Source organism: Furipterus horrens, unplaced genomic scaffold, assembly GCF_987537825.1.
Source record: "Furipterus horrens unplaced genomic scaffold, mFurHor1.1.pri manual_scaffold_6, whole genome shotgun sequence".
Taxonomy (NCBI): domain Eukaryota; kingdom Metazoa; phylum Chordata; class Mammalia; order Chiroptera; family Furipteridae; genus Furipterus; species Furipterus horrens.
Genome location: NW_028327176.1, coordinates 92,350,895 through 92,377,063, shown reverse-complemented (window position 1 = coordinate 92,377,063; position 26,169 = coordinate 92,350,895). Strand labels below are relative to the sequence as shown.

General features: G+C 37.6%; 1 protein-coding gene across 1 annotated transcript in view; it reads right to left on the bottom strand.

Annotated features, from left to right (window-relative positions):
* Positions 1-26,169, bottom strand: part of DNAH8 (dynein axonemal heavy chain 8) — a 273,301-nt gene that overhangs the window by 197,710 nt on the left and 49,422 nt on the right. Inside the window, exons 18-24 of the mRNA XM_090280432.1 lie at positions 23,504-23,639; positions 20,218-20,333; positions 18,301-18,407; positions 14,054-14,129; positions 11,162-11,357; positions 1,902-2,098; positions 1,242-1,368 (exon numbers count right to left, since the gene is read on the bottom strand). Coding sequence (XP_090136558.1) covers positions 1,242-1,368; positions 1,902-2,098; positions 11,162-11,357; positions 14,054-14,129; positions 18,301-18,407; positions 20,218-20,333; positions 23,504-23,639 — 955 coding nt within the window. The remainder of the gene's footprint in view (positions 1-1,241; positions 1,369-1,901; positions 2,099-11,161; positions 11,358-14,053; positions 14,130-18,300; positions 18,408-20,217; positions 20,334-23,503; positions 23,640-26,169) is intronic.

Here is a 26,169-nt window from a genome sequence, read left to right as displayed (position 1 = left end):
TAAGCATTATAGTGCTAACCACTATGAGGAAACAAACAGAACACTAATAGGTACAGTTTCCAAAACACTGCAGAAGTTCTTGTAATTATTGTCCTTGATACATAGTCTCTGTTTCTAGCTAAATAATACCTTCAAGATTTGTGATTCTTCTCCAAATTAAATCCCTTCTTGATAGATATAATAGTATTTAATATTTATTGAACATTTAACTATTTGCCAGGTACTAATGCTAAGTCTCTTATATAAAGTAGTTGATGAGGTGGGCACTGTCTATCACCAGCACAAGAGGTGTCAAGGATTGTAATTTTGGTAGTCAAATCTGAGAGCCACAGTTACACTGATTGCTTGAGCATAGATCTTAAAATCTACTTAAGGTGGATAGCTGATGTAAAATACGTTGGTCATTCAATATCTTCTGAGAATAAAATCTCACAAACTTAAGACTGATTTTACCCCTGTAACATGAAAATAAGTAGCCACGACAACCAGTTTTAAACCCGAGCCATAGACCAATTCACCTTAGTTCACGTACTTTGCAAGCCAATCAATGTCAGTCCCTCTCTTCTGAATGTCAGTCAATCAGAAGAAACATATTCAATAACCTCCTCCTACTTGAGCGCCAACCAATCAACAACAGTCTCACCTGAGCAAGCATCTTTCTAGAGATGATGTTAACCTTTTTAGGCCCACAACATGAGACCTGCAGTCTGATCTGCTGGGACCACTGTGCCTAACCAGCATAGTGCTCCCTCACTACAGTAAGCAGTAAAGTCAGCTTGGGCTTTTTATTTCAGATATTAAGTGGTTGTCTCATCATCCTTTGATATTCTCATCCCAAATGAGTTGACTTCTCAGGGGACCTCAAACTGCCTGACTCTTATCTCAGGTACACAACCCCTCCTCACAGTAATCTAAAAAACTTTCACCTGTAATTTTAGTTGTTTGATTGCCAATCAGGAGCTGTGCAGCATATTAATTGTATATTAAGTCACCATGGTATAATATTATATATAAAAATACATATTATATAATATACTATTACATATATAACATATACATAAAATATTAGTGGTCCAGGACATACATACATATATATATATATAACATACACAATGAGCAATATTAGTGGTCCAAGATATTTAATATTTATATTATTGTACCAAGTTAGCTTAATAACTGCTTTCTAAATAAAGCAACATTTCATGTAAAAATACAGATATTCACACATTATTTTAAAATACCTGTATGCAATTCAAGTGCTCCTACAACAATAATAGGTTTCAACTCATCGATCTCCTGTTCAAAAGTAGCGTAGTGCAGAATTTCTGATCTGATTTCAGTCAGGGAGGGATTGTTAGCCAGAAACTCCTGTAGTAAGGAAACAACGTTTTCTTTAGCTTTTGACACTATAAATCCTACACTTATGATAGTTGCATTAGAAAATTGCACTTGCTTATGTACTTTTCCACTTGCATGTGCTATCAGGCCAGTGGCTTGGTAAGGAAAGGGATGAACTAACTGTTAGCACTGGAAGAGAGGTTATGTCAGGAATGCCTGTTCAGAGTTCTCAAGTTTCCTTGAGTCTTAAACCAAAAATACAGCTGAGTCTTTGTAAGTGTGCCACATCCTGCACACCTGGCCTCTGGGTGGTCTGAAACATAACTAGTATTCAATTGTTTCAGGAAATTAAACTAAATCTATCTGAACCTCATTATTACAGTGGCCTCAGTGCCAATGTGAGAATTACACACAATATAACATGTTAGGTGCTTGGCATTTATAGGTTCTTGACCTCTGCTCAAGAGTTCCTGTCATTATCACTGATATTTTCTTGATCTTCCCACATGCATTAGATATAAACAATTCAAACCCGAACTGCATCACAAGTAGTAGAGATACACCTTCACTTTCATGTCTCGGTCCTCTGTCCAGAGCGTCTTGTATTTTTGAAAGTCCTGCAGGGCCTCATGAGCCGCTTTCCTTAGAGAATTCACAGAGGAAGAAAGGAGGAGGACCAGCTTGGAAATATCCTTGTGCTCCGCTACACCTGGATAAAAGTTCTTCAGCTTCCTGGCAGGAATTATTTCTTCAAAAGATCCTGAAAACATGTTTTTAAATATAGATAATGTTTATATTCAAATTTAGATATCATTAATTTCAATATCTATAGGCTTTTTCAAGCTGTATTTTTTTAAGACTCTCCCTTCAGGTAATTAAGAGCTATTCTCTTGCTGTCTTCACTTATTATTATTAAAGTACTGTGTCTTATTAAACGATTGAAGTCTAGATTTCTTTAATATGGAAAAACTGTTATTCAGAGGAGAGAACTGAAAGACACTGATTAACAGCCCCCCTCCCAAATTTTTTTTAAAGTCATCTAGAGAAAGGTCAAAGAGTTGAAATTGCTACCTTCCAAAATAGCACTGCGGTTAAAGGGGAGGCGCCGCATTTATTATCCACATAACCTTAGGTCAATTATTTAATCTTCACAGAGACACTTGTGAGACTGAAATGAGACAACACATTTGTCTGCAGCTAGGCACGTGGGATACAGAGATCATCCAATCACTATTGACCACCACTATAAACATCTCTTGCCAAAATGTGGTCAGCACAGCCTTGATAGAAATCCTCAAGTATTCTCCATCAGAAACCATACAGATACTGTTGTTTGGCCCAAACAGTGCCTTAGTTTTTAAAACTGTTGTTAACAATGAAAAATCATGGGATTTCATGCAAAATTCCAGATTTCAGCTTCTCTCTTAAAATGGTTTAATCTGGTAGTACAGTGCCCACATTCCTTGTGGCAACAATTAGCTGAAGCTGAGTGGTATCTCCTCTAAGGTCACTCATTTGCTCTTTTTGTCTTATATTTAATCAAAATTAAAGCAAAAGAAAATGACAAGGAATAGGCTTAATTAAGTTATTTAACTAATTAACTAACTAATGTTGCATGTCTGGGTAATCCTATCCCTTTTACTGCACAAAGTATTCCATTGTGTCAATATACCACATTTTGTTTATCCATTCACCAATTCTGGACATCTAGGTTTCTAACACTGTGGGGCTATTATTAATAATTCAGCTATGAACATTCAGTATAAGTTTGTACATGAACATATGATTACATTTCTCTTAGGCAAATTTCTAGGAGTGAAGTTGCTGAGTCAAATTGTAAAGATATGTTTAACTTTTTTAAAAAAATTATAATATCTTATTGTTGTTCTATTACAGTTGTCCTAATTTTTCCCCCTTGCTCTCCTCCACCCATCACACCCCCTGCTACCACACAGTCCCCACCCTGGTGTCCATGTCCATGGGTCATTCATACATGTTCCTTGATTAGTTCCTTCCCCTTCTTTTCCCCCTTATCCCCCTCCCCACTCCCCTCTAGTCACTGTCAGTCTGTCCCTTGTTTCCATGCCTCTGGTTCTATTTAGTTCTTTTGTTTGTGTTGCTCTTTAGTTTCCTGTATTAGGTGATATCTTATGGTATTTGTCTTTCATTGCCTGGCTTATTTCACTAAGCATAATTCTCTCTAGTTCCATCCATGTTGTCGCAAATGGCAGGAGGTTCCTTCTTTCTTTCTGCTGCATAGTATGCTATTGTGTAAATGTACCACAGTTTTTTGATCCACTCATCTACTGATCGGCACTTAGGCTATTTCCAGCACTTGGCTATTGTAAACAGTGCTGCTATGAACATAGGGGTAGATAGATTCTTTTGAATTGGTGTTTAAGTATTATTAGAGTGTAATCCCAGCAGTGGGATCACTGGGTCTAAAGGCAGGTCCATTTTTAGTTTTTTGAGGAAATTCCATACTGTTTTCCACAGTGGCTGCACCAGTCTACATTCCCACCAACAGTGCAGTGGGTTCCTGTTTCTCCACATCCTCGCCAGCACTTGTTTGTTCATTTGTTAATGATGGCCATTCTGACTGGTGTGAGGTGATATCTCATTGTGGTTTTGATTTGCATTTCTCTGATGGCTAGTGATGTTGAGCATTCTTTCGTATGCCTATGGGCCACCTGTATGTCCTCCTTGGAGAAGTGTCTGTTCAGGTTCTTTGCCCGTTTTTTAATTGGATTGTTAGTCTTCCTGGTATTGATTTATGAGTTCTTTATATATTTTGGATATCAAACCATTGTCTGAGGTATCATTGGGAAAAATGTTTTCCCATATGGTTGGAACCCTTTTCATTTTGATGTTTTCTTTAGCCATGCAGAAGCTTTTTAATTTGATGTAGCCCCATTTGTTTATTGTTTTTTCATTTATCTCCCTTGCCATAGGAGACATGTAGGAGAAAATATTGTAGTGTGGGATATCTAAACTTTTACTGCCTGTGCTTTCCCCTAGGGCTTTTATGGAGTAATAACTTATATTTAAGTCTTTTATCCATCTTGAGTTTATACTGGTGTATGGTGTTAGTTGGTGGTCTAGTTTCACTTTTTGCATGTACCTGTCCAGATTTCCCAACACCATTTGTTGAAGAGGCTATTTTTACTCTACTTTATGCCCCTGCCCCTTTGTCAAATATTAATTGACCATATAGACCTGGGTTCATTTCTGGGCTCTCTGTTCTTTGTTGTCATTGTTGTTTGATCTATGTGTCTGTTCTTATGCCAGTAGCAGTCTGTTTTGATTAGAATGGCCTTATAGTATAGTTTGATGTCAAGTATTGTGATCCTTCCTACTTTCTTCTTCTTTCTCATGATTCCTGAGGCTATTCAGAGTCATTTTTGGCTCCATATACATTTTTGAAATATTTGTTCTAATTCTGTGAAATATATCATTGATATTTTAATAGAGATTGCATTGAATCTGTAGATTGTTTTGGGTAGTATGGACATTTTAATGATGTTAATTCTTCCCACCCATGAGCATGGTATATGCTTCCATTTATTTGTATCTTCCTTAATTTCTTTCTTCAGTGTTATATAGTTTTCCGAGTACAGGTCTTTTACCTCCTTGGTTACGTTTATCCCTAGGTACTTTATTTTTCTTGTTGCTATAGTAAATAAGATTTTTTGCCCCTGGTTTCTGTTTCTGATATTTCATTGTTTGTGTACAAAAATCCCTTCAATTTCTGAATATTGACTTTGTACCCTGCTATTTTGTTAAATTCACTTATTAGGTTGAGTAGTTTTTGGTAGAGTCTATAGGGTTTTTCTGTGCACCATATTAGGTCATCTGCAAATAATGACAGTTTTACTTCCTCCTTTCCAATTTGGATACCTTTTATTTCTTTTTCTTGTCTGATTGCTCTGGCTAGAACTTACAACACTATGTTGAATAAAAGTGGTAAAAGTGGACATCCTTGTCTTATTCCTGATCTTAAGGGGAAAGCTTTTAGCTTTTACCCATTGAGTATGATGTTGGCTGTAGGTTTCTTGTATATAACCTTTATTATGATGAAATATGCTCCCTCTATTACCACTTTCCTGAGTGTTTTTATCATAAATGGGTGCTGTACTTTATCAAATGTTTTTTCAGCATCTATTGATATGATCGTGTGATTTCGGTTTTTCATTTTATTTATGTGGTGTGTTGCATTGATTGATTTGCAAACATTGTACCACCTTGCATCCCTGGGGTGAATCCCACTTGATCATGGTGTACGATCTTTTCAATGTATTTCTGAATCTGGATTACCAATATTTTGTTAAGTATTTTAGTATGTATGTTCATCAGAGATATTGGCCTTTAGTTTTCTTTCTTTGTTGTGTCTTTACCTGGTTTTGGAACTAGGATAATACTGGATTCATAGAAAAAGTTTGGAAGTCTTTCCTCTTCTTGAATATTTTGGAATAGTTTGAGAAAGATATGCATTGCTTCTTCTTTGAATGTTTGGTAAAATTTGCCTGTGAAGCTGTCTAGTCCATGGCTTTTGTGTGTTGGGAGTTTTTTTTATTACTGCTTCAACTTCACTAATTGTTATCAGTCTATTCAGGCTTTCTGCTTCTTCTTGATTCAGTTTAGGAAGAGTATATGTTTCTAGAAATGTTCTGTTTCAACCAGGTTGCCCAATTTCTTGGCATATAGTTAGTTGTTCATAGCAATTTCTTACAATCCTTTGTATTTCTGTGGTGTGTGTTGTAACTTCTCCTCTTTCATCTCTGATTTTATTTGGGTCCTCTCCTATTTTTCAAAGCTTGTCAATTTTGTTTATCTACTCAAAGAACCACCTCCTGGATTTATTGATCCTTTGAGTAGTTCTTTTTGTCTCTAAGTCACTTAATTCTGCTCTGATCTTATTTCCTTCCTTCTACTTGCTCTGGGATTTATTTGTTGTTATTCCTTTAGTTCTTATACATGTATGGTTAGGTTGTTTATTTGAGATTTTTCTGTCTTCTTCTATCCCCTGGATGGCACTGGGAAGAGCCCCTCAGTGACACTATAACATGGAGCAGTGGCAGGGGCATTCACGCACTCGCCACACTCACTGCTTCCTCCAGTGGTTCTCAGCCTTGGGTGGGTCTACTCCCTTCTCTCTCTGCTCCAGCTCCTGAGGCTCAATGCTTCTGAGCTGCTCTGCAGCCACCCTGACTCTGCGAATCCAGAAGTGACAGGTTGAGCTGTGGAAACAGTAGTTGCTCAGCTAGGAGAGCCTGGGCCATCTGCTGCTGAGTGGCCTACAGGTGGGAAGGCTCCCACCCCATGAGCACACTCCCTGCATTCCTGTCCATGTATATGCCCCCATACACGCGCTCTCACTCTCCGCTGTATTTTCAAGTTGGCTGCTCTGTGGTTTAGCTGCAAGAGCTGTCTAGGTCTGGGAGCAAGTGGACAGAGCTTCCAGCTACTCTGCAGCCATCTCGGATTTCTGTTTAACTTTTTAAAGGATTTGCCTACCTGATTCCAATGTGGCTGTACCTTTTTATATACCCATCAGCAATGCATCAGAGTTCTAACTTCTTTGTCAACAATTGGCATTGTCAATTATCCTTTTTTTAAAATTTTAGCCATTCTAATTGGTGTGTAGTTGTATCTCATTATGGTTTATTAAATTTTTATTTTCCTAATAACTAAGGATATTGAGCATCTCTTCATGTGTTTGTTAGGCATTCATATATCTTTTTTGTTCAAATGCCTAATCCTTTGTACATTTGGGATGGGGGAAGTATCTTATTATTGAGTTGTAAGAGTTCTTTTTATATTCTGAACACAAGTACTTTATCAGATGTGTGATTTGCAAACATTTTCTCCCAATCTGTAGCTTCTCATTTTAATTTTTCCAATGGTATCTCTTGAAAGGCAAAGATTTTTCATTTGAATAACATTCAAATTATCTTTTTTTTTTTCTTTTATGGGTCATGCTTTTGCTGTCCTGTCTAAAAAATCTTTATGTAACCCCAAATCAAAAATTTTCTCCCATGTTTTAAGTTTTTTATAGTTTTAGTTCTTCTATAATTCACTTTGAGTTAATTCTTATGTATAGTATGAGGTAAGAGTCCAACTTCATTTTTTTGCACATGTATAACTAATTGTTCCAGCACCATTTCTTGAAAACACTCTCCACTGCCCCATTAATTTGATTTGATATCTTTGCAGAAAGTCAAGTGATGCTAAGAGTTTATTTTCGGATTCTCTATTCTATCCCATTGATCTATGTATCTATTCATAAGTCAGTACCACATTGTTTTGAATACTCTAGTTTCATTGCAAATTTCAAAATCAAGTAGTGCAAGTCCTCCAACTTTATTCTTCTTTTTCAAAATTGATTTTGCTATTATATGTTTTTTGAATTTCCCTATTCCTTATTTTAGGACCAATTTTCCAACTTATGCAGAACAGCCTTCCTGGATTTTGATAGAGATTTCATTAAATCTATAGATCAATTTAGGGAGAAATGCCATCATAACAATATTGAATCTTCTAATCCATAACCATGGTATATCTCTCCATGGTGTTATCTTTCGGCAATATTTTCTGGTTTCCATTGTACAGACTTTATACTTCTTCTGATAAATTTACTTTATTCTTTTTGATAAACTGTTTTCTTAATTTACCGTAATTTTCAGATTGTTTATTGCTAATATTTAGAAATATAGGTGACTCCTGTCTATTAATCTTGTATCCTACAAACTTGTTGGTTTATTAATTCTTGTAGTTTTTGTGTGTGTGTATTCCTGAGGATGCTTTTATACACATCATGTCATCTGCTAATAAAGACCAGTTTACCTCTTTCTTTCTGATCTATCTATAATTTCTTTCCTTATCTTACTCATTGGATAGTCTTATCAGAAAATCCCTCATATTCCTAGTTTGCTAGAGGGTATGTGTGGGTAGTGAAATATATCATATATACAGAAGTATATATGATGAGTATAATACATTTATTAAAGAAGAATTAAAAGTATATAAAACATATATTAAGGAAGAAAAAAAAGAATTTCAATATACTCAGCACCCAGGTTAAGATGATAATGCCAAGATATTAGGAATCCTCTCTAGGCTCCCCTCCAATCACATTCCCTTATCCCCAGGGTAACCACTATCCTGAACTTTCATTGAAGATAAACCAGTGTCTAATCTCTAAACAATATGTTGTTAAATTTTTTTAAAAAACCGAGCCATAAGGACAAATGTAGCTGTGAAAGAAAAATATTAATTGCTCATGTTAGATGAAGGCTCCAAAGAGAAAACAAACTAAAGAGTATCTGAGTCTAGTCTTGCTTCAGCTTCCTATAAGTTTACAAAAGCCCTTTTTGGGGAAGCCATGGGGTAGGGTCATAAGTGAGTCCTATATAGAGAATATAAGTCTCCTCATAATCAAGGCATGTGGCAGGGCTGTATTTATGAGCCAAGTAATGGGTGTCCAGCCGGAATATGGCCAGGACAGTGGGCTAATCCATATTCTTCTAGATCACCACACCTTCCCTCCAGTTCTAAATGCAGGTCAAAGCAGAACAGTTCAAAGAGTGAAATAAGTTTCTTCTGCTGACCTAGGGCAATGAGAGTAGAGCAGCAACTTCAATAGCACATGGTGAAAGCATCAGCTATTCAGACAAAAACATGGAACAGGTTCACCCAGGCATCCAGTCTTTAAGTTCAAAGACAGTACAATGGCAACAGGCCTCTTGGTGATGGCAGCAAAAACTTGTCTCTCTCTTGAATTACACTGGTGGTCCTCTAAGCTTAGAATACTATTGTCATTGTGTACTCATCCTTTATCATTTGCCTGGGAGTTCCCTTCATCTTTCTGCTGTATTTCACTCCTGTTTCCTACGTCCCATGTCTTCTCTTTTTTCCTTGCTTCAGTTTCTCATTTTGAAAGGGTACAACCCTTCAGTAACTTTGTGGAAATGAGTGCATTAAGGGTAACTTTTTAGAGACATTCAATGTCTAAAGATGCCTTATTCTACCATCATACTTAGTTGATAATATAGCAGAGAATAGAGTTCTTATTTGCAAGGTTGTTGATTAACCCAAAGATTCTTGCATGCAACGGTTTTTAGCTTTATATTTAGCCTACGATAATAATTGAAAAACAATGGACTAAAAGTAAGACAATTGGTTCTTGTCCTCTTGTCTGTTCATTCCTAGCCCTGTAACTCGGTTTGTATATACACAGACCCATCCACATGCTTTTTTCCCAGACCACCTTTCTCTGATTTTCCAATGTTGCTCCTTCTAGTTTCCACACAGTGAGTCCTGCCATTCATCACTGTCCAGGAGTCCATATATATATATATATATCTTCAGTTCGAATAATTTCTTCCTCCTTCAAGAAGGTATGCCACTTAAAGCTCTGCCCAGTTGGGGAAACTCTCCCTCTCACAATCCTTAAGGGCCACTCCTGAGTAGGCTGCAGGGCAGTCAAAGTCCATTTTCAGCTCACAGCAAAATATCAAGCCAACTCATTGTAGATCAGGCCTGATATATATATTTGTCCTCCATTGGCTGGTTGTAGGGAGCACTTCAGGAGACTATAGAGGTAAGCTGAGAGAGCAGTGTTTGTGCAACACAGAAAAGTGGCACAGGGATATGGGCCACCTGTTCAGGTAACTTACAAAGGACCTTATTTTTAATTTGCATTACACTGGTTACCAATGAGATGGTATTGTTCCAGAAAAATAGTTTGACTTTTTTCTGTTTTGATGCCACATATAAATGAGATCATACAGTATTTCTCTTCTGTGTCTGGCTTATTTCACTTAGCATAATGTCCTCTGGATTCATCCATGTTGTCACCAATAGTAGGCTTCCTTCTTTTTAAAGATGAATAATATTTCATTGTAAAAAACTCAAAATCATAATAACATAAGAGTAGAATAGTGGTTACCAGAGTCTGGGGATGGAGGAAAAGGGAAGATAATGATCAAAGGATACAAACTTTCATTTATAAGACAAACAAGTTCTGGAGACCTAATGTAGCATAGTAACTATAGTAAATAATAATGTATTGTATACTTGAAACTTGCTAAGAGAATAGATCTCAAGTGTTCTTGCCGCACACACAGAAAAGGATGGTAACAATGGAAAAGAATAAATATGCTGATTACTTTGATTGTGGAAATTATTTCATAATGTGTATATATTTCAAACATCATGTGCACACCTTAAATATATACAATTTTCATAAAAAATAAATTAAAATTTTAAATGTGGCAGAACAACAAAGAAAAAAGGAAAAGAAAAGAAGAGGAAGAGAAAGAAGAAGGAGGAGGAGGAGAATTACTAGTAGTAGTTGTTTGGCTTTCTGTACAAGACAATGTCCAAAATTGTCCCTGGAATTTTGGGTCAGTGTCATATCATGCTCATAATTACTTAAAGGAATAGCTTATATGTACTTTATGTACAAGGAACACATGACTCAGATCATCTAAGCACCATGTGCTAGCAAACTGAGTTTATGAGGCCAAATACAATGCACTTGTTTTCATTTTTAACTTTGAATCTAAAATTATGATAGTAGAACCACGATAAAAATCCTCATTCACCCATGACCAAAATCAGGAAGGAAATGTCTGCATGTTACATTTAAGATGGAAGATAGAGAACACTAGTTTTTTTAATGCAAAAGTTACCAAATAAACATATAAAATGTCTTTTAAAAATATTTATATGCTGTCATACCCAGGAAGAATCAGAGAGTGCACTTATTAATTGTTGTAATTCTAAGATTCTGTTGACCTGAGATTTGTTTTAACATTCTTACTTTCTTCCTTCTTCAACTGTTTTCCTGTGCTTGGGTGGGTCTGTTCAGTAGTGGTATGGCTGGCACTTGTGATGAGGGGCTTCATGGGACGCGTCGGCTGCTGCCCCCAGTGAGCCACACCTCTGCTGACCTCCAGGGTTAACTGGATCATACGGTTAATGGCTTGTTGAATGTCATCCAAACTTGGAACCATTACCTGTGGAAAGAAAAAACAAATTCCTGGTTGTGCTGGCACATACAATCCCTCCCTCTGAATCTTTTTTAAATTTTTTATTTTATTTTATTGATTATGTTGTTACAGTAGTCCCAATTTTTTCCTCTTTGCTCCCCTCTCCCCAGTACCCCAATTCCCACAGTAATTGCACCCTCCTTAGTTCTTGACATGGGTCGTGCATATAAGTTCTTTGGCTTCACCCTTTTCTATATTATTAACTTCCTGCTGTCAATTTTGTATCAACCAATTATGCTTCTTAATCCCCGCACCACATCCCCATTTCTCCCCCTTCTCCCTCCCAGCTGATAACCCTCCAAATGATCCCCATACCTATGATTCCATTCTTATTCTGGTTTGCTTAGTTGGATTTTGTTTTTATTTTTTAGATTCAGTTGTTGATGGTTGTGAGTTTGTTGTCATTTTAGTCTTCATAGTGTTGATCTTCTTTTTCTTAAATAAGTCCTTTTCTGTTTTGTCTGATATAAGTATTACTGCCCCAGCTTTAAAAAAAAAATTTTATGTCCATTTGCTTAAAATATTTTTTCCCATCCCTTCTCTTTCAGTCTGTGTAGATCTTTTGTTCTAAGGTGGGTCTCTTGTAGACAACATATATGTGGGTCATGCTTTCTAATCCATTCAGCTACCCTATGTCTTTTGATTGGAGCACTTAATCCATTTACATTTAAGGTTATTATTGATAGATATTTATTCATTGTCATTTCCCCCCTTTGTACTTGTGTTTCTCTCTGTCTCTCTCTGTTTCTTCATCTTCTTAAAGCAGACCCTTTAGCATCTCTTGCAATGCTGGTTTAGTGGGGGTGTATTATTTTAGCCTTCTTTTGTCTGGAAAACTCCTTATTTCACCATTCATTTTGAATGAGAGCCTTGCTGGGTAGAGTAGTCTTGGTTGTAGGCCTTTGTTTTTCACTGCTTGGAATATTTATTGCCATTCCCTTCTGGCTTGTAGTGTTTCTGTTGAGAAATCTGATGATAGCCTTATTGGAGCTCCCTTGTATATGTTATTAGCTGTTTCTCTCTTGCTGCTTTTATGATTCTCTCTCTGTCTTTCAATTTTGCCATTTTAATTATGATGTGTCTTGAAGTGGGCCTGTTGGGGTTCATCTTCATTGGAACCCTCTGTGCTTCCTGGACTTGAGTGACTTTCTCTCATCAAGTTAGGGAATTTTTCTGTCATTAGTTTTTCAAAGAGGTTTTCTATCCCTTGCTTCTCTTCTTCTCCTTCTGGAATTCCTTAGATATGGATATTATTATGTTTCATGTTGTCCTGCAGCTCTCTTAAAACCTCTTCATTCTTTTTCAGTCTTTTTTGTTTTGTTGCACTTTCTGGGAATTTTTTTCTACGTTGTCCTCCAGCTCGCTGATCCGATTTTCTGCTTACTCTAGTCTGCTTTTCATTCCTTCTACTGTGTTCTTCAATTCAGAAATTGTATTCCTCATTTCATTCTGGCTCTTATTGGTCACTTCTATGTCTTTTTTCACGCTGGCATAATTCTCAGTAAGTTCCTTGTAGTTTCCCTGGAGTTCTTTGTAGTTTTCTTTGAACTCGCTGGGCTCATTGAGCTTCCCTATAATCCATGTTTTGAATTCCATATCTGATAGTTTGCTTTCTTCTATTTCATTTAGCACTCTTTCTGGGAATTCCTCCTTTCCTTTTGATGGGTGGTTGTTTCTCTGTCTCCCCATTTTTGTGACTTATTGTTTGTTGCTGCTTCTTACATTGATCTGCACTTCCTGGATCTGCCCCTGGTGGCATCAGATCATACACCAGTCTGGGCCTCCATCCCTCTGATTCTTACCACTCCCATTGCTGGACCCCGAGTAGGAAAAGCCTCACCTGGCCCAGGAAAAGGCTGCTTTCAGGACGGGATGTGAGGGCGTTGCAGATGCATACTTTCTCTATCTGAAGTTCTCCCATTCTACCAGTTCCCTCGGGCAATAAGGTCAAACAGCACTTGTCATTCTTCCTCTGTGAGGGTGGCAGGATGCAGCCAAAAATTGTGGACTATGTGTTGGATGTCCATGAAGCAAAATAACTGAAGAAGCTATAGTGCCCAGAGTGCTCAGTTCTCTGAACTGAGGCCAGACTGTGTAGATGTGGTGTTAGGTAAGTCACAGACTGGCCCTGCCTGGCCTACCCCATGGCCCCTCACATAATGCACCTCAGCCATCCTGTGTGGCTTTGGGTTCCAGATACCAATACACAGCTGGGGTGGTAGAGATGAGATCCACGAGAAGGCACATGGCTCCGTGGTGCTCAGGGCATAGGCTTCCTCTCTTTCTATTATGCATCCTAAGCAGGTTGCCTCATGGTCAAGTGTTTGGGGTAGGAATTTTGACTTCTGACATGGTCTTATTTAAATAGTTTAATGTTTGAAGCACTAAAAAGCAATATTTATAGAATACTTGCTAATTGATGGCTGAACAGATGCTTTGCTCAACTGTCACATCAACCTTCAGTACACCATGAGCTGTGCAGAGCAATTTTTATAACATATTAATCACAATATTTTGATTTTTTTGTTAAATAGTGAGGTGAAATTAAAAGAATACATAGGACCAAGAGGTTACCATCCATGAAGGTTCTGTTCTAATGCAACACTTCTTAAATACATTACCAAAATATCATTGTGTTAACGTGACTATTCAATAATACTCACCACATTCGGAATTGCAAGATGTACTTCAGTTTTCAAAAAGGAAATAACATCTTCTGACTGCTTTCGTCCATATAGGCTGTAATAAAATGGACATTTAGCTGATAAACCTAACCTATAATATCATAAATAGCTTGCTATGCCACAATACTCAATCCTAAAAATAACCATTTTCAAAATACTGAATTACATGAAGAGAATGTTATTTATAATGAAACTATAAATTTCAGAGAACTAAGAAAACATAGTGATTTAATTATCTTAGAAGTAAAATATTGTCTCATTTACATTTTCTAGTGTTTTAATGTTGTTCTCTCTTTGTAATAAAGATTTAATAATGTTTACTAAAAGCATCGTTTTTTTTCCCCAGCCCTGTAACAGGTGTTGCACAAGATCACCAACAAAAAGCATATACCTTCCTATGCTTTTTATATATTTTTTTTTGTAAAATTAAAATGGAGATTTTATTTCAAAGCTTTCCAAAAACTTCCTTTTTAAACAATATCACTCATACTCAGACGTAAGTACAGGTATATAAACACATGCGTACAAGGAGTGAAGGAGACAGGTCAGAGCTGCAAATCAGTTTGGTTGTCCCCCTCTATCTTGACTTCAGTCCCCATCGCAGACAAAGTTGTAATAAATGTAAACTTCCCAAACAAGAAATGCTGTCATTACTGGAAAACTACACTTCCTTTTATAAATACAACCTACTGCCCACCGCTACAGTTTTTCCAGAAGATGAGGGCGTGGGCTGACAGAAGCAAAGCCACAGCATCCCTGACTAAATCAGACTTGTGTGTGTTCCCCTGCTGAGCCTGCCATAGCCTGATATCTCTTCAGGGGGCAGGAACCATGAACCAATAAAGCCTGGCTCTGTATTCAAGGTTCCAAGGGTGATGTGAAGGCAAGAGTGAAACTCCTAGGTAGGGACAGAGATAAGGAAAAGACCAACACTCAAAAACAAAAAAATCTCTGACTCAAAAGGACTTAGAAATTAAAATCCCAATAAGCATGACTATGCCTAACAGTAAGAAAGAAAACTAAAAAAAATCAATAATTGAACCAGAAAGTCACTCCAAATAAAATTCAATGTAGAGAAGTATGATAAACTCTAAAATAAGTGTAGTGACAATGTTCAAAGGTACAAATGAAGACTATCTTCCAAAAAATAATAATAAAGAATTGCTAAACTAAAAAAGCAGAAATAATATAATATCAGGAGGATAAGAAAAAGTATTAATTGAAATATTTAAGATGCAATAGATGAAATCACCTTATACTAGATACAGAGATCCTTATCTATAAGGCAGCCTAGAAATATGAAAAGACAAAATATGTGACAGAGGAAAGGCCCCAACATTTGAGATGATCACAGATCCATTGTGCCCAGGACAATTCTGGGTTAAGTCTGTCCTGACGCTTCATCTGAATCATGCCCCTCAATAAAAAAGTGTCCTAGTTAGAACAAAAATGATGTGGTCAGTCCATTCAATGTTTAGCTACTGGAGTTCCATAAAAAGAGAGTATCCCAAAAGCAATAACTGAAGAGGAAGTAGCTGGGACTTTCCAGGATAAGGGAACACTATGAGCACTCAAATAAAAAGTGCACTCTGAGAACAAAGCAGGATTAAATAAAGACAATTCCTTACAGGGGGAAAAACTGCAGAACATCAAGGATAAAAAAACAATCTTCCACTAGACTTACTTCAGACTTCTCATCAGCAACAAACAGATCAGAAAAACAAATGAACAAGTACTTTCAAAGTGCTGAGAGACAAACAAAAAAATTTTATCTAGCCACACTTGTCATGAAGGTGAGAGAGCAAAAAGGGCATTTTTAGACTTAAATGAAGAATAAGAGAGTTTACCCCATACACATCAAAATAAAACGTCATAAATTTTTAACTGTAACTATATCAAAAAATCAGAGTAAACGTAAACAGAGTAAACTCTATTTTTAAAAAAGGCCAAGATAATCAGACTGAATAAAAACAATCAGGTATATGATGGTTTTAAACAAAAACTGCACAGTAAGATTTAAATGAAGAGATTAAAAAAAGATATACAAAAAAAAAATGCTGGGTAAGTAAAATTGATGACAGACTAAAAAGGATATGATGAATCAGGATTAATATATATCAAGAGGTTCACCAAATAAAAATAAAAGAGACAGTGCTCTAAGCAGATCTAACTACTATGACCTTGTATATACCTAATAGTATAGCCTTAAAATACATAAAACAAGAATTGAGCCCTGGCTGATGTGGCTCAGTGGATTGAGAACTGGCCTGTGAATGGAAAGGTTGCTGGTTCAATACCCCGTCAGGGCACATGCCTGGGTTGCAGGCATCCAAATGTTCAAAAGGCAACCTATCAATGTATCTCACACATCAATGTTTCCCTTCCTCTCTTTTTTTCTCCCTTCCCCTCTCTCTAAAAATAAGTAAAATGTTTTTTTAAAAAAGAATTAACTAAAACAGAAGGAAAATTTGTCAAGTTTACAGTCACACAGGGAGATTTTAACAGTGCAATTAAGTTAAAATTCAGCAATGAAAAGCCAAGGAACAAATTTAACAAAAATGTGCAAGACTTTTACACTGAAAATCACAGAACTTCATTGAAAAATATTAAAGAAGAAAAATCCATGATTCTGGATGGAAAACTCAAGACAGTAGTCCTTCACTATATCACGGTTCACTTATCGTGGGATTTTTAAAAATATTATATTTAATTATTTATCGTGAATTTTTCACTATATAGTAGGATTTTGCAATACTGTATATATATGTTGTTAAAGTTACGTAAGTTTAAGAGTATAGAATAAATATAAGGTTCCTACTTCGCGGGGGGGGGTCTGGAATGTAATACCCATGATAAGTGAGGGAATACTGTACTGTAAGGATGCTATTTGCCTCCAAAATAATGTATAGGTTCAACGTAATCTAAATAGCCCTCCCAAAAGAAAAAAAATAATTCTCAACAACTTTTGCTTGGTTAATTAACTATATGGAAAATATATACTGGTTTCCTACCGCACACTAAATACAAAACTCAATACCATGTGGATTAAATCACTAAATGTAAAGATAAAACTATAAAACTTTTAGAAGATATTATGAAGTAGGGAAATATTTCTTTTAAAGAACATTTAAAAAATCACAAATTACTAAGAAGATTGATAAATGAATATTGTAAAGAACATATTGATAAACCTGAATAACTTGAATAATTTAAAACTCAGCAAAGGATACCACAAAGAGAATGAAAAGACAGGCGCAACTGAGAGAAGATCTTTTCTATATTATCAACAAACTAATATGTTGAGAGCATCAGTAAGTAAATCCAATCCAATAGAAAACCAGAAAGAGAGAAGGAAGAGGAAGAGGAGGAGAGAGAGGAAGAAAAAGGAAGAGAAGGAGAGAGGGCAGTGAAACAGAAGGGAAGGGAAGGGAAGGAAAACACAAATTTTGAGGAGAAAGCACAAATGGCTCATAAACATAACAGTGTGTCCAACCTCATCAGTAACCAGGAAAGTGAAAACTGAAATTCCAATGACATTTTATTTTGCAACCCCTATGTTGGCAAGATTTTAAAAATTGAACATCACCAACTGTGTGCGAGGATGAGGAGCAACAGGACTCTCATGCTAGGTCTTGCCTGGTAAAGTGATGCATGCACATATTCTAGGGCCCAGCCATTACACTCTTAGCTGGTACAGCAGGAGAAAAGTACGAGAATATTCGCAGAGGTTTTATTCAAAATAGCCCAAACCAGAAACAGTCCAAATGACCATCACTAGTAGAACAGAAAACAGATTGTGCATGTTCCACTATACAGAAGAGAAAATAAATTATACCAACATAGATTCATCTCTAAAACATAATGGTGAATACTGTCCAAAACAGGCAAAATTAAATGATACATTGATTAGGGATACAAATACACGGTCAACTCTAAGGAAAACCCAAAACAATGATAAACATCAAGTTCAGGACAGTAGTTAACTTTGAGTGAGCCAGTAAAGGACCAGTTGGACATGTTCAGTGTTCTTCATCTTGGCCTGGCTGCTAGGAACTTGGTTGTTCATTTGATCACTGTTCTTGTGATATAACCTTTATGGTTTCATACAGTCTTTTCATCAATGCTATATTTTAAATTTTATAATTTTTAAACTAATAAAATGAGGTGCCCTTACTAGCATTGTTATGACAGTATTACCAGACATAGTTAGCATATTTTCAACTTGCCTTGAAACAAATATTCTTTTTTTCATTGTGTCCAAAGATAACCGTGTAGCTTTCTGAAGACTGTCTAGTAATTGATGAGAAAAGAAAGCATAGACCTCTTTACATTCCTGTAATAAGAAATTATATTACATTTGGTACAAAAAATAAAAACCCTAATACTCCCAAAGCAAGAATACAATATTATAAGTGTCATGTGAAAGACAAAAAGTAATGAACTATACAATTTCAATTATATTATAGAAATAAGTTCAATCCTAAGTTACTTTTTAAAACAATAATGAAAAGTTTGTTTTCATAAACACCCCAGAAAACCACAAGGACTTACTGAAAAGCCAAAATTCAAAAGGGGCTTATTCAAAATAATCATGGTTTGCTCAATACTCAGCAATTCACTCAACAAAACTGAGCACTTACTAAGTGTGGTGCACATCTCAGTGCTTAGGGGCATAAAAGGATATTTAGTCTCCATCCTGAAAGTGTGCAGCTTGGTAGATAAACATATGTTAAAATGTACAATACCAAAGTATATGGGATGAAGCTGGCCCATCTTGGGACCATAGTTTGCCCCTCTCTCCAAGCACCTCTTTCCCTACAGAGAAGTAGCAAGTTTACTGTCAGAGTACAGGACAAGTACTGAGCCTGGACAGGGGTCTGGGCACCACATCTTGCTTATGCATCCAGGGCCAGTCTCTGCCTATACTATGCCTCTCCGCTCTCCACCCTGCCCCTGTGGGACTGGGTGGGTGAGTTGGGTTGAGTTGTGTCAGAAGGGAGGCTCAGCAGGTGTGAACAAAGGGAAGTAGCTTTACTGGGCTAAAGCACAGGTGTGACATAATCAGATATTTACATTAGACAGACCATTCTGATGGCACTGTGGGAGGTGGATTTCAGAGGCAGAGGCTGTTTAGGAGGCGACTGCACTGATGCAGCTCCAGGTGATCCCCCTAGTTCAGGAGGCCCTGATGGCACTCAGTCTTGCCCTAAGGACCCCAGCCAGAGTTAAAGAGAATGCAATTGGAAGAGAAGAGCTGCTGGCATGGGAATACCTTCCTCTCTTCCACTGACTCCCACAGATAACTAATGGCAGCTGGCCTGGTCCATGGTTCTGAGAAGAAATCCACAGCTAAAATCTAACCTCAGCAGGACAGGGTATCCCCATCAATTGTTGATATCATCCTTGAGCATGGAGGTCAAAGTGCAACAAATGCGTGCCATTTATTTCCAAAACTGTACATATTAGTGTGTCTTCGGGAGTGTAAAAGAATGTAAAATAGCACAAGAATGAAGATAAGTACCAAGAATTAAAAGAAGACTGATAGGAGCAGAGAAAGCAGGAATTAGCACAAATGTGGCAGTCACATTCAGCATTGATGCATGACCAGAACAATGAGGCAGAGAAGGAGAAAGAAACCTTCACTAGAGCACTTCTCAATACAACGTGAAAATCTGCCCACTCAGGTCTCTCCTGGGGGAGAGTTTACAGGCTATTCATGGGGCTAGTTAAAAATGTGGATCCCTGGGCTTGTAATATAGGTAATGCTAATAAAAACAGTAACTGAGAAAAAAGTTCTCCACTCTGAGTCAAACAGATTGGTACTACAATCCCAGAAGTGATATTTACTGTATAAGAAAACACGGTCAATTACAACAGGAGAAGATAACTATATAAATGTAGTTGAAAGATTACATTACAAGTTGATGAAGTTGGGGAAAATTGTAAGGATCATAATATTTTGCCAGGTTCTACAGTGTATATTTGAAAATTATACTTTCTGGATTTTGTTATAAATCCAAATTAGTTATACAGCCACATAGGTTGGTTGTAGAACCTCCTCAACAAAGCACCATTCAAGGTTATCTACAAAATTATGGTTCATAATTCTGTAAAATTCAATAATGTTATTTCATAATAAATACCTTTTTAAATTCATCTTCTTTATCATTAACAACAACCTCAGTCACAATATTAGTATCATAATCAGTGTTTTCACCCTCTTCTGCTTCACTTCCAAAAACAACATGCTTCCTCTGTTCTATAAACAAAAGACAAAACAGATATAATATTTAATGTTGAGTATTTGGCCTATTATATGTGGCCAAAATTTCATGAAAAACCTCTTTTTAAAAAGTTCTTAATTAAAAATTTTTAAATTCGTTTCTGTAGGAATCATCCTTGTATGCAATTTAAATCACCCATCTCAACAGAATCATTATTCCACAAAGAAATATACCCTTTAAATATACTCTGTTTTAGCATCTAGAATTAAGAAACATTTAAGGAGGGTTTTATATACTATCTTTCTAAAATATTTACATACACTTTCTGGTCAAGATGGAGGTGTAAATAGACATGCTTCGCTTCCTCATGCAACCATAGAAAGAATTACAACCAGATCTCAAAAACAAATAACGAGAACCATCAGAAAAATTGAGGTGTATGACAGTCCAACAATGAAGCATTTAAAGGAGCCACATTCATCCAGATGGGTAGGAGAGGTGGAGTTGCAGAGATGGGGTAGAAAGGTGGTGTGGCTCAGACAAGTGGCAGCAATGGCTGAACAGACAGTCCCACATTCATGTGTGGTGGATAAAAGTCAGGAGGGATACCCTGGGAGCAAGTGATCCCATTCCCAGGCCAGATCACACAGCCCAGGGTTCCAGCACCAGGAAGATAAACCCCCATTACCTCTGGCTGTAAAATCCAGTGGGAGTTGGGGTGAGAGAAGAAACTATCAGGTTTTTGCCACTAAAAAGGCCCATATGGTCTTAGAATGCATGCTAACCCCAGGGAGGTAACTGGAAGGGTGCCAGCTGTACACAAAAAGTGGGTAAAGTGACTGGAAACAGGGCAAGTGCTGGGCAAATCACCAGAAGCCAGGCAGCGGCACTGTCCCCTCTCTGAGCCCCCCAACACAAACAGAGCCACAAATGGTAAAGCAGTTGACCCCACCCTGGCAATTACCTAAGGCTCTGCCTTGCACAATTTACAGGTGCCTTTGATACATAGGCCATGCTACTAAGACAGGGAGTATAAGCAGCTCTACCTAATATGCAAAAACAAATACAGGGAGGCTGCTAAATTGAGGAGGCAAATAAATATGGTCCAAATGAAAGAACAGAACAAAACTCCAGAAATAGAACTAAACAAAATGAAGATAGCCAACTTATCAGATACAGAATTCAAAACACTGGTTATAAGGATGATCAGAGAACTCAGAGTATAAGAAAAAAATAAAAGAAGAAATGAAGGTTACATGAAATGAAATAAAGAAAAATATACAGTGAAGGAAGCCATGATTCAAATCAATGACTTGGAACAAAAGGAAGAAATAAACATTCAACCAGAAAGGAAAGAAGAAACAAGAATATAAAAAACAAACAAATTTAAAAAAAAAAAAAAAAAAAACCAAGGAGGGGCTTAGGAACCTTGGGACAACTTTAAACATACCAATATCTGAATCATGGGGGTGCCAGAAGGAGAAGAGGAAGAGCAAGAAATTGAAAACTTATTTGAAAAAATAATGAAAGAAAACTTTCCTAATTTGTCAAAGGAACTAGACATACAAGTCCATGAAGCACAGGGAGTCCCAAACAAGATAAACCCTAAGAGGACCACACCAAGACACATCACCATTAAAATGCCAAAGGTTAAAGATAAAGAGAGAATCTTAGAAGCAGCAAGAGAAAAGAAGAGGGTTACCTACAAAGGAGTTTCCATAAGACTACCAGCTGATTTCTCAAAAGAAACTTTTCAGGCAAGAAGGGACTGGCGAGAAGTATTCAAAGTGATGAAAACAAGGACCTACAACCTAGATTACTCTATCCAGCAAAGTTATCATTTAGAATGGAAGGGCAGATAAAGTGCTTTCCAGATGAGGTAAAGCTAAAGGAGCTCATCATCACCAAGCCATTATTACAAGAAATGTTAAAGAGATTTATTTAAGAAAAAGAAGATCAAAACTATGAACATTAAAATGACAACAAACTTACAACTATCAACAACTGAATCTAAAAAACAAAAGACAGTAACAAACTAAGCAAACAACCACAACAGGAATAGAATCAAAGGTATGGAGATCATTTGGAGGGTTATCAGATGGGAATGGGAAGGGGAGAATAGGGGAAATGGTGAGGGAATTAAGAAGCATAATTGGCAGAAACAAAATAAGACAGGGAGATGTTAAGAACAGTATAGGAAAAGATGAAGCCAAATAACTTACACACATGACCCATGGACATGAAATAAGGTGGAGATTTCTGGAGGGAAGGGGGTTACTGGGTGAAAGGGGGCTAAGAGGGATAATTGGGACAACTGTAACAGCATAATCAATAAAATATATTTTAAAATATTTATTTACTTTTTGAGTTTTATAACTTAATTAACTGATATTTTTGTGTTCTGACACTCTGAGGAAAACTAATTAAACTAAGGGGGAAACTCTAAGCTAAAGTAGACATGCTATGGGTCGTTGTTTATGCTCAGAGTTTCTCATCATTAGTACTATTAAGAGTCTGGCTGTTGGGGTCTGTCCTGAGCATTTAGGATGTTCAGCAGCATCCCTGGTCTTTACCCACTAAAAGCCAGTATCACCTCCCCTTGATATGTGACAACCAAAAATGTCTCCAGATCTTTTAGAATTCTGTTGAGAAAGAGAGTGGGGGTGCAAATAGCAGACCTGAAAAAGGCCTGCTTGCAAGGTTGGTCCTTGGTTGGCATCCTGGAACTTGGATTTCAGCAGGGTTCCCACCATTCTCTAATTCAGCTATTTTCAACCTTTTTCACCTCATTACATACATAAACTAACTACTAAAATTCAGTGGCACACCAAAGAATATATATTTTGCTGATCTAACCAGTAAGATAGGTATAATTTTTATTCATTCACACCGGATGGCTATTGTGTTGACTGTCATCTCTTTTTTATTTGACAACCTAAGGGAAAGAGGTCAGTGCCACTAACTAAATAGCCAGATAGTGCATGTTTTAAAGATTCTTGGGGCACACCAGTTGAAAAACTGCTCTCACTAATAGAAAGGGCTCACCGTGCCTAAACAGTTCATGCAAACAATGTGGTTGATGCTGAACACCTGCTTTGCTTTCCTTCTGGGAGTCTGGAATTTTGATACCTGCTAAGCAGAAGGTGTCTGTTTGTGAATATATCTGTAACTCTGGTGATTCAAACATTATAGCTAGTGAAATTACCTGGTACCTGTTTTGCTGTTTTTCCACTGTATTTAACTTCATAAATAGTCTCAAATATTGATATAAGTTCTCTGACAGCTTCTTCCACATGCTTACTTTTGTGGTTTAGAACCTCAGCCCATTCTTTTGTGTATGTCTATTAAACAAAAAATGACTATTAATTTCCAGATAATTTTAAAATATTGGGAAAATTATTAATAAAACTATAATTAACATCACTTGAAAATAACTAGAGATAGCTGCCAATAGCATAATGTTTCAGATCCAAAACTGTCAATGACTAAAGGTATAGCTGCTAAGACCCATGGCAAGAAAAGGAGAAAAGAAAAATTCAGTGTTTGAACTTTATCTGACTCAATCACACATAGACATCTACATTCACATTTATATGATAAAAAAGAAGGCTAAAGAAACAGAGAGATGAGAATGTCAAAAGCTGAAAATAGGCATCTCCCCCCACAACTAAGAAGAAATACAACTACCTCAAAACTAGAGACAACCCGAAGTTCCAGAAAATCAAACTGCATGGAAGTCCAGCAAACAAAGATATAAAGAAGAAATACTCATCCAGACAGGTAGGAGGGGCGGAGCCGGGGCAGAGAGAACCCAGTGTGGTGGCAGCAGCAGCGGCAGAAGGAGCAGCGGGCAGTGGCAGGCCGGCAGAAGCATAGTCACACATTTTAAAAAGTCAGAAGGAACACCTGGGGAGCGTTCCCATCTCCTCACTGGACCTTGCAGTCCATGGTCCCAGCACCAGGGAAAATCAAGCCTTATTGCTTCTGTCTGTGCAGACCAGTGGGGGTTGGGGTGGAGACAGAAACTGCCGGTCTCAGCAGAGTCTGCTTGTTTAAAGGGCCCCCACGGTCCTAGAACATCTGCAGACCCACCCACTCTGGGAACCACAGCCAGGGCAGCAGCTAGAGGGGCGCCAGTCCGGTGTGGAAGTGGGAGAGGTGCCTGGAAAAGGAGCGAGTGCTTGGCAGGAAGCATTGTTCCCTCTTCGACCCCTCCCCCAAATACAGTGCCACAGTGTGGTGAAACAGGTCGCCCTGTACTGATGAATCCCTAAGGCTCTGCCCCTTACAATGTAACAGGAGTGACAGCTCTACCTGGGATGCAGAGGCAAACAAACACAAGAGCCTGTCAGAGTGAGGAGACAGAGAAGTATGGCCCATGGCCCAAAAGGGGAAACAAATCAAGGTTCAAGTGGGAGAACTAAGCAACGAGGAGATAGTCAACCTAACAGATGAGGAGAAAGACAATCTAACAGATGTAGAATTCAAAACACTGGTGATAAAGATGCTCACAGGCTTGACAGATATGCTTGAGTATGGCAAATGCATAAGAGAAGTGAAGGCTATGCTAAGTGAAACAAAGGAAAATCCACCCAAAACCAATGGTGAAGGGAAGTAAACCGGGGTTCAAATCAATGATTTGGAACAATAAGAAGGAAAAAACAGTCAACCAGTGAAGAATTAGGAAGCAAGAATTGAAGAAAATGAGGAAAATTTCCCAATTTTTGGGAAGGAGATGGACATACAGGTCTGGGAAGCATGGAGGGTCTCAGTCGAGCTGGACCCAGAGGGGACCACACCAGGACATATCATGATTGAGATGCCCAAGGTGAAAGATAAAGACAGAGTCCTGGGGGCAGCGAGAGAGTTGTGGAGAGTTGCCTACAGAGGGGTGCCTATAGGACTATCAGCTGATTTCTCAGAGGACACTTTGCAAACAGGAAGGGATTGGCAACCAGTATTCAATGTGATGAAAAGCAACCTACAACCAAGATTACTCTACCCAGCAAAGCTATCATTTAGAATGGAAGGGAGGATGAAGTGCTTCCCAGACAAAGTGAAGCTAAAGGAGTTCATTATCACCAAGCCATTATTAAATGAAATGTCAAAGGGAATTACTTAAGAAAAAGAAGATCAAAACTATGAAGACTAAAATGACAACAAACTCTCAACTATCAATAACTGAATCTAAATAATAAAAACAAAATCCAACTAAGCAAACCGGAATAGGAACAGAATCATAGGTATGGGGATCATTTGGAGGGTTATCAGCTGGGAGGGGGAGGGGGAGAAATGGGGAAATGGTGCAGGGACTAAGAAGCATAATTGGTTAGTACAAGATAGACAGGGGGAAGTTAAGAATAATATAGGAAAGGGTGAAGCCAAAGAACTTATATGCATGACCCATGGACATGAGCTAAGGAGGATGGGATTGCTAGAGGGAAGGGGGATACTGGGCAGGGGTGAGCAAAGGGGAAAAAAATTGGAACTACTGTAACAGCATAATCAATAAAATATAATTTAAAAAAAAAAAGAGTTCAGTTCAAGACATAAAGCATTTTTGAGAGAGACTGTGATAATGTGCCAGACCTTGAAAATGATCAGACAGGGTTCCTGTCTCTGCTTTCCAGCCAATGGAGGATGAGTATTCAGATAATTTTAATCTAATGTGATGTTGAGGAGGTTAGGTTTTATCCTGTAGGAACTGGACACTGAAGGATTTAAACTGGGGGTTTCCCAATTGAATTTGGTGGCAATGTGGAGGATGGGTATGACAGGACTAAATATGGAGGCAGTGAGACTAGTTAGACCACAACATTGATTGCTAAACTCAGAATGAGCCTTAAGTGTCTGACCTAAGACAGGGGTAGG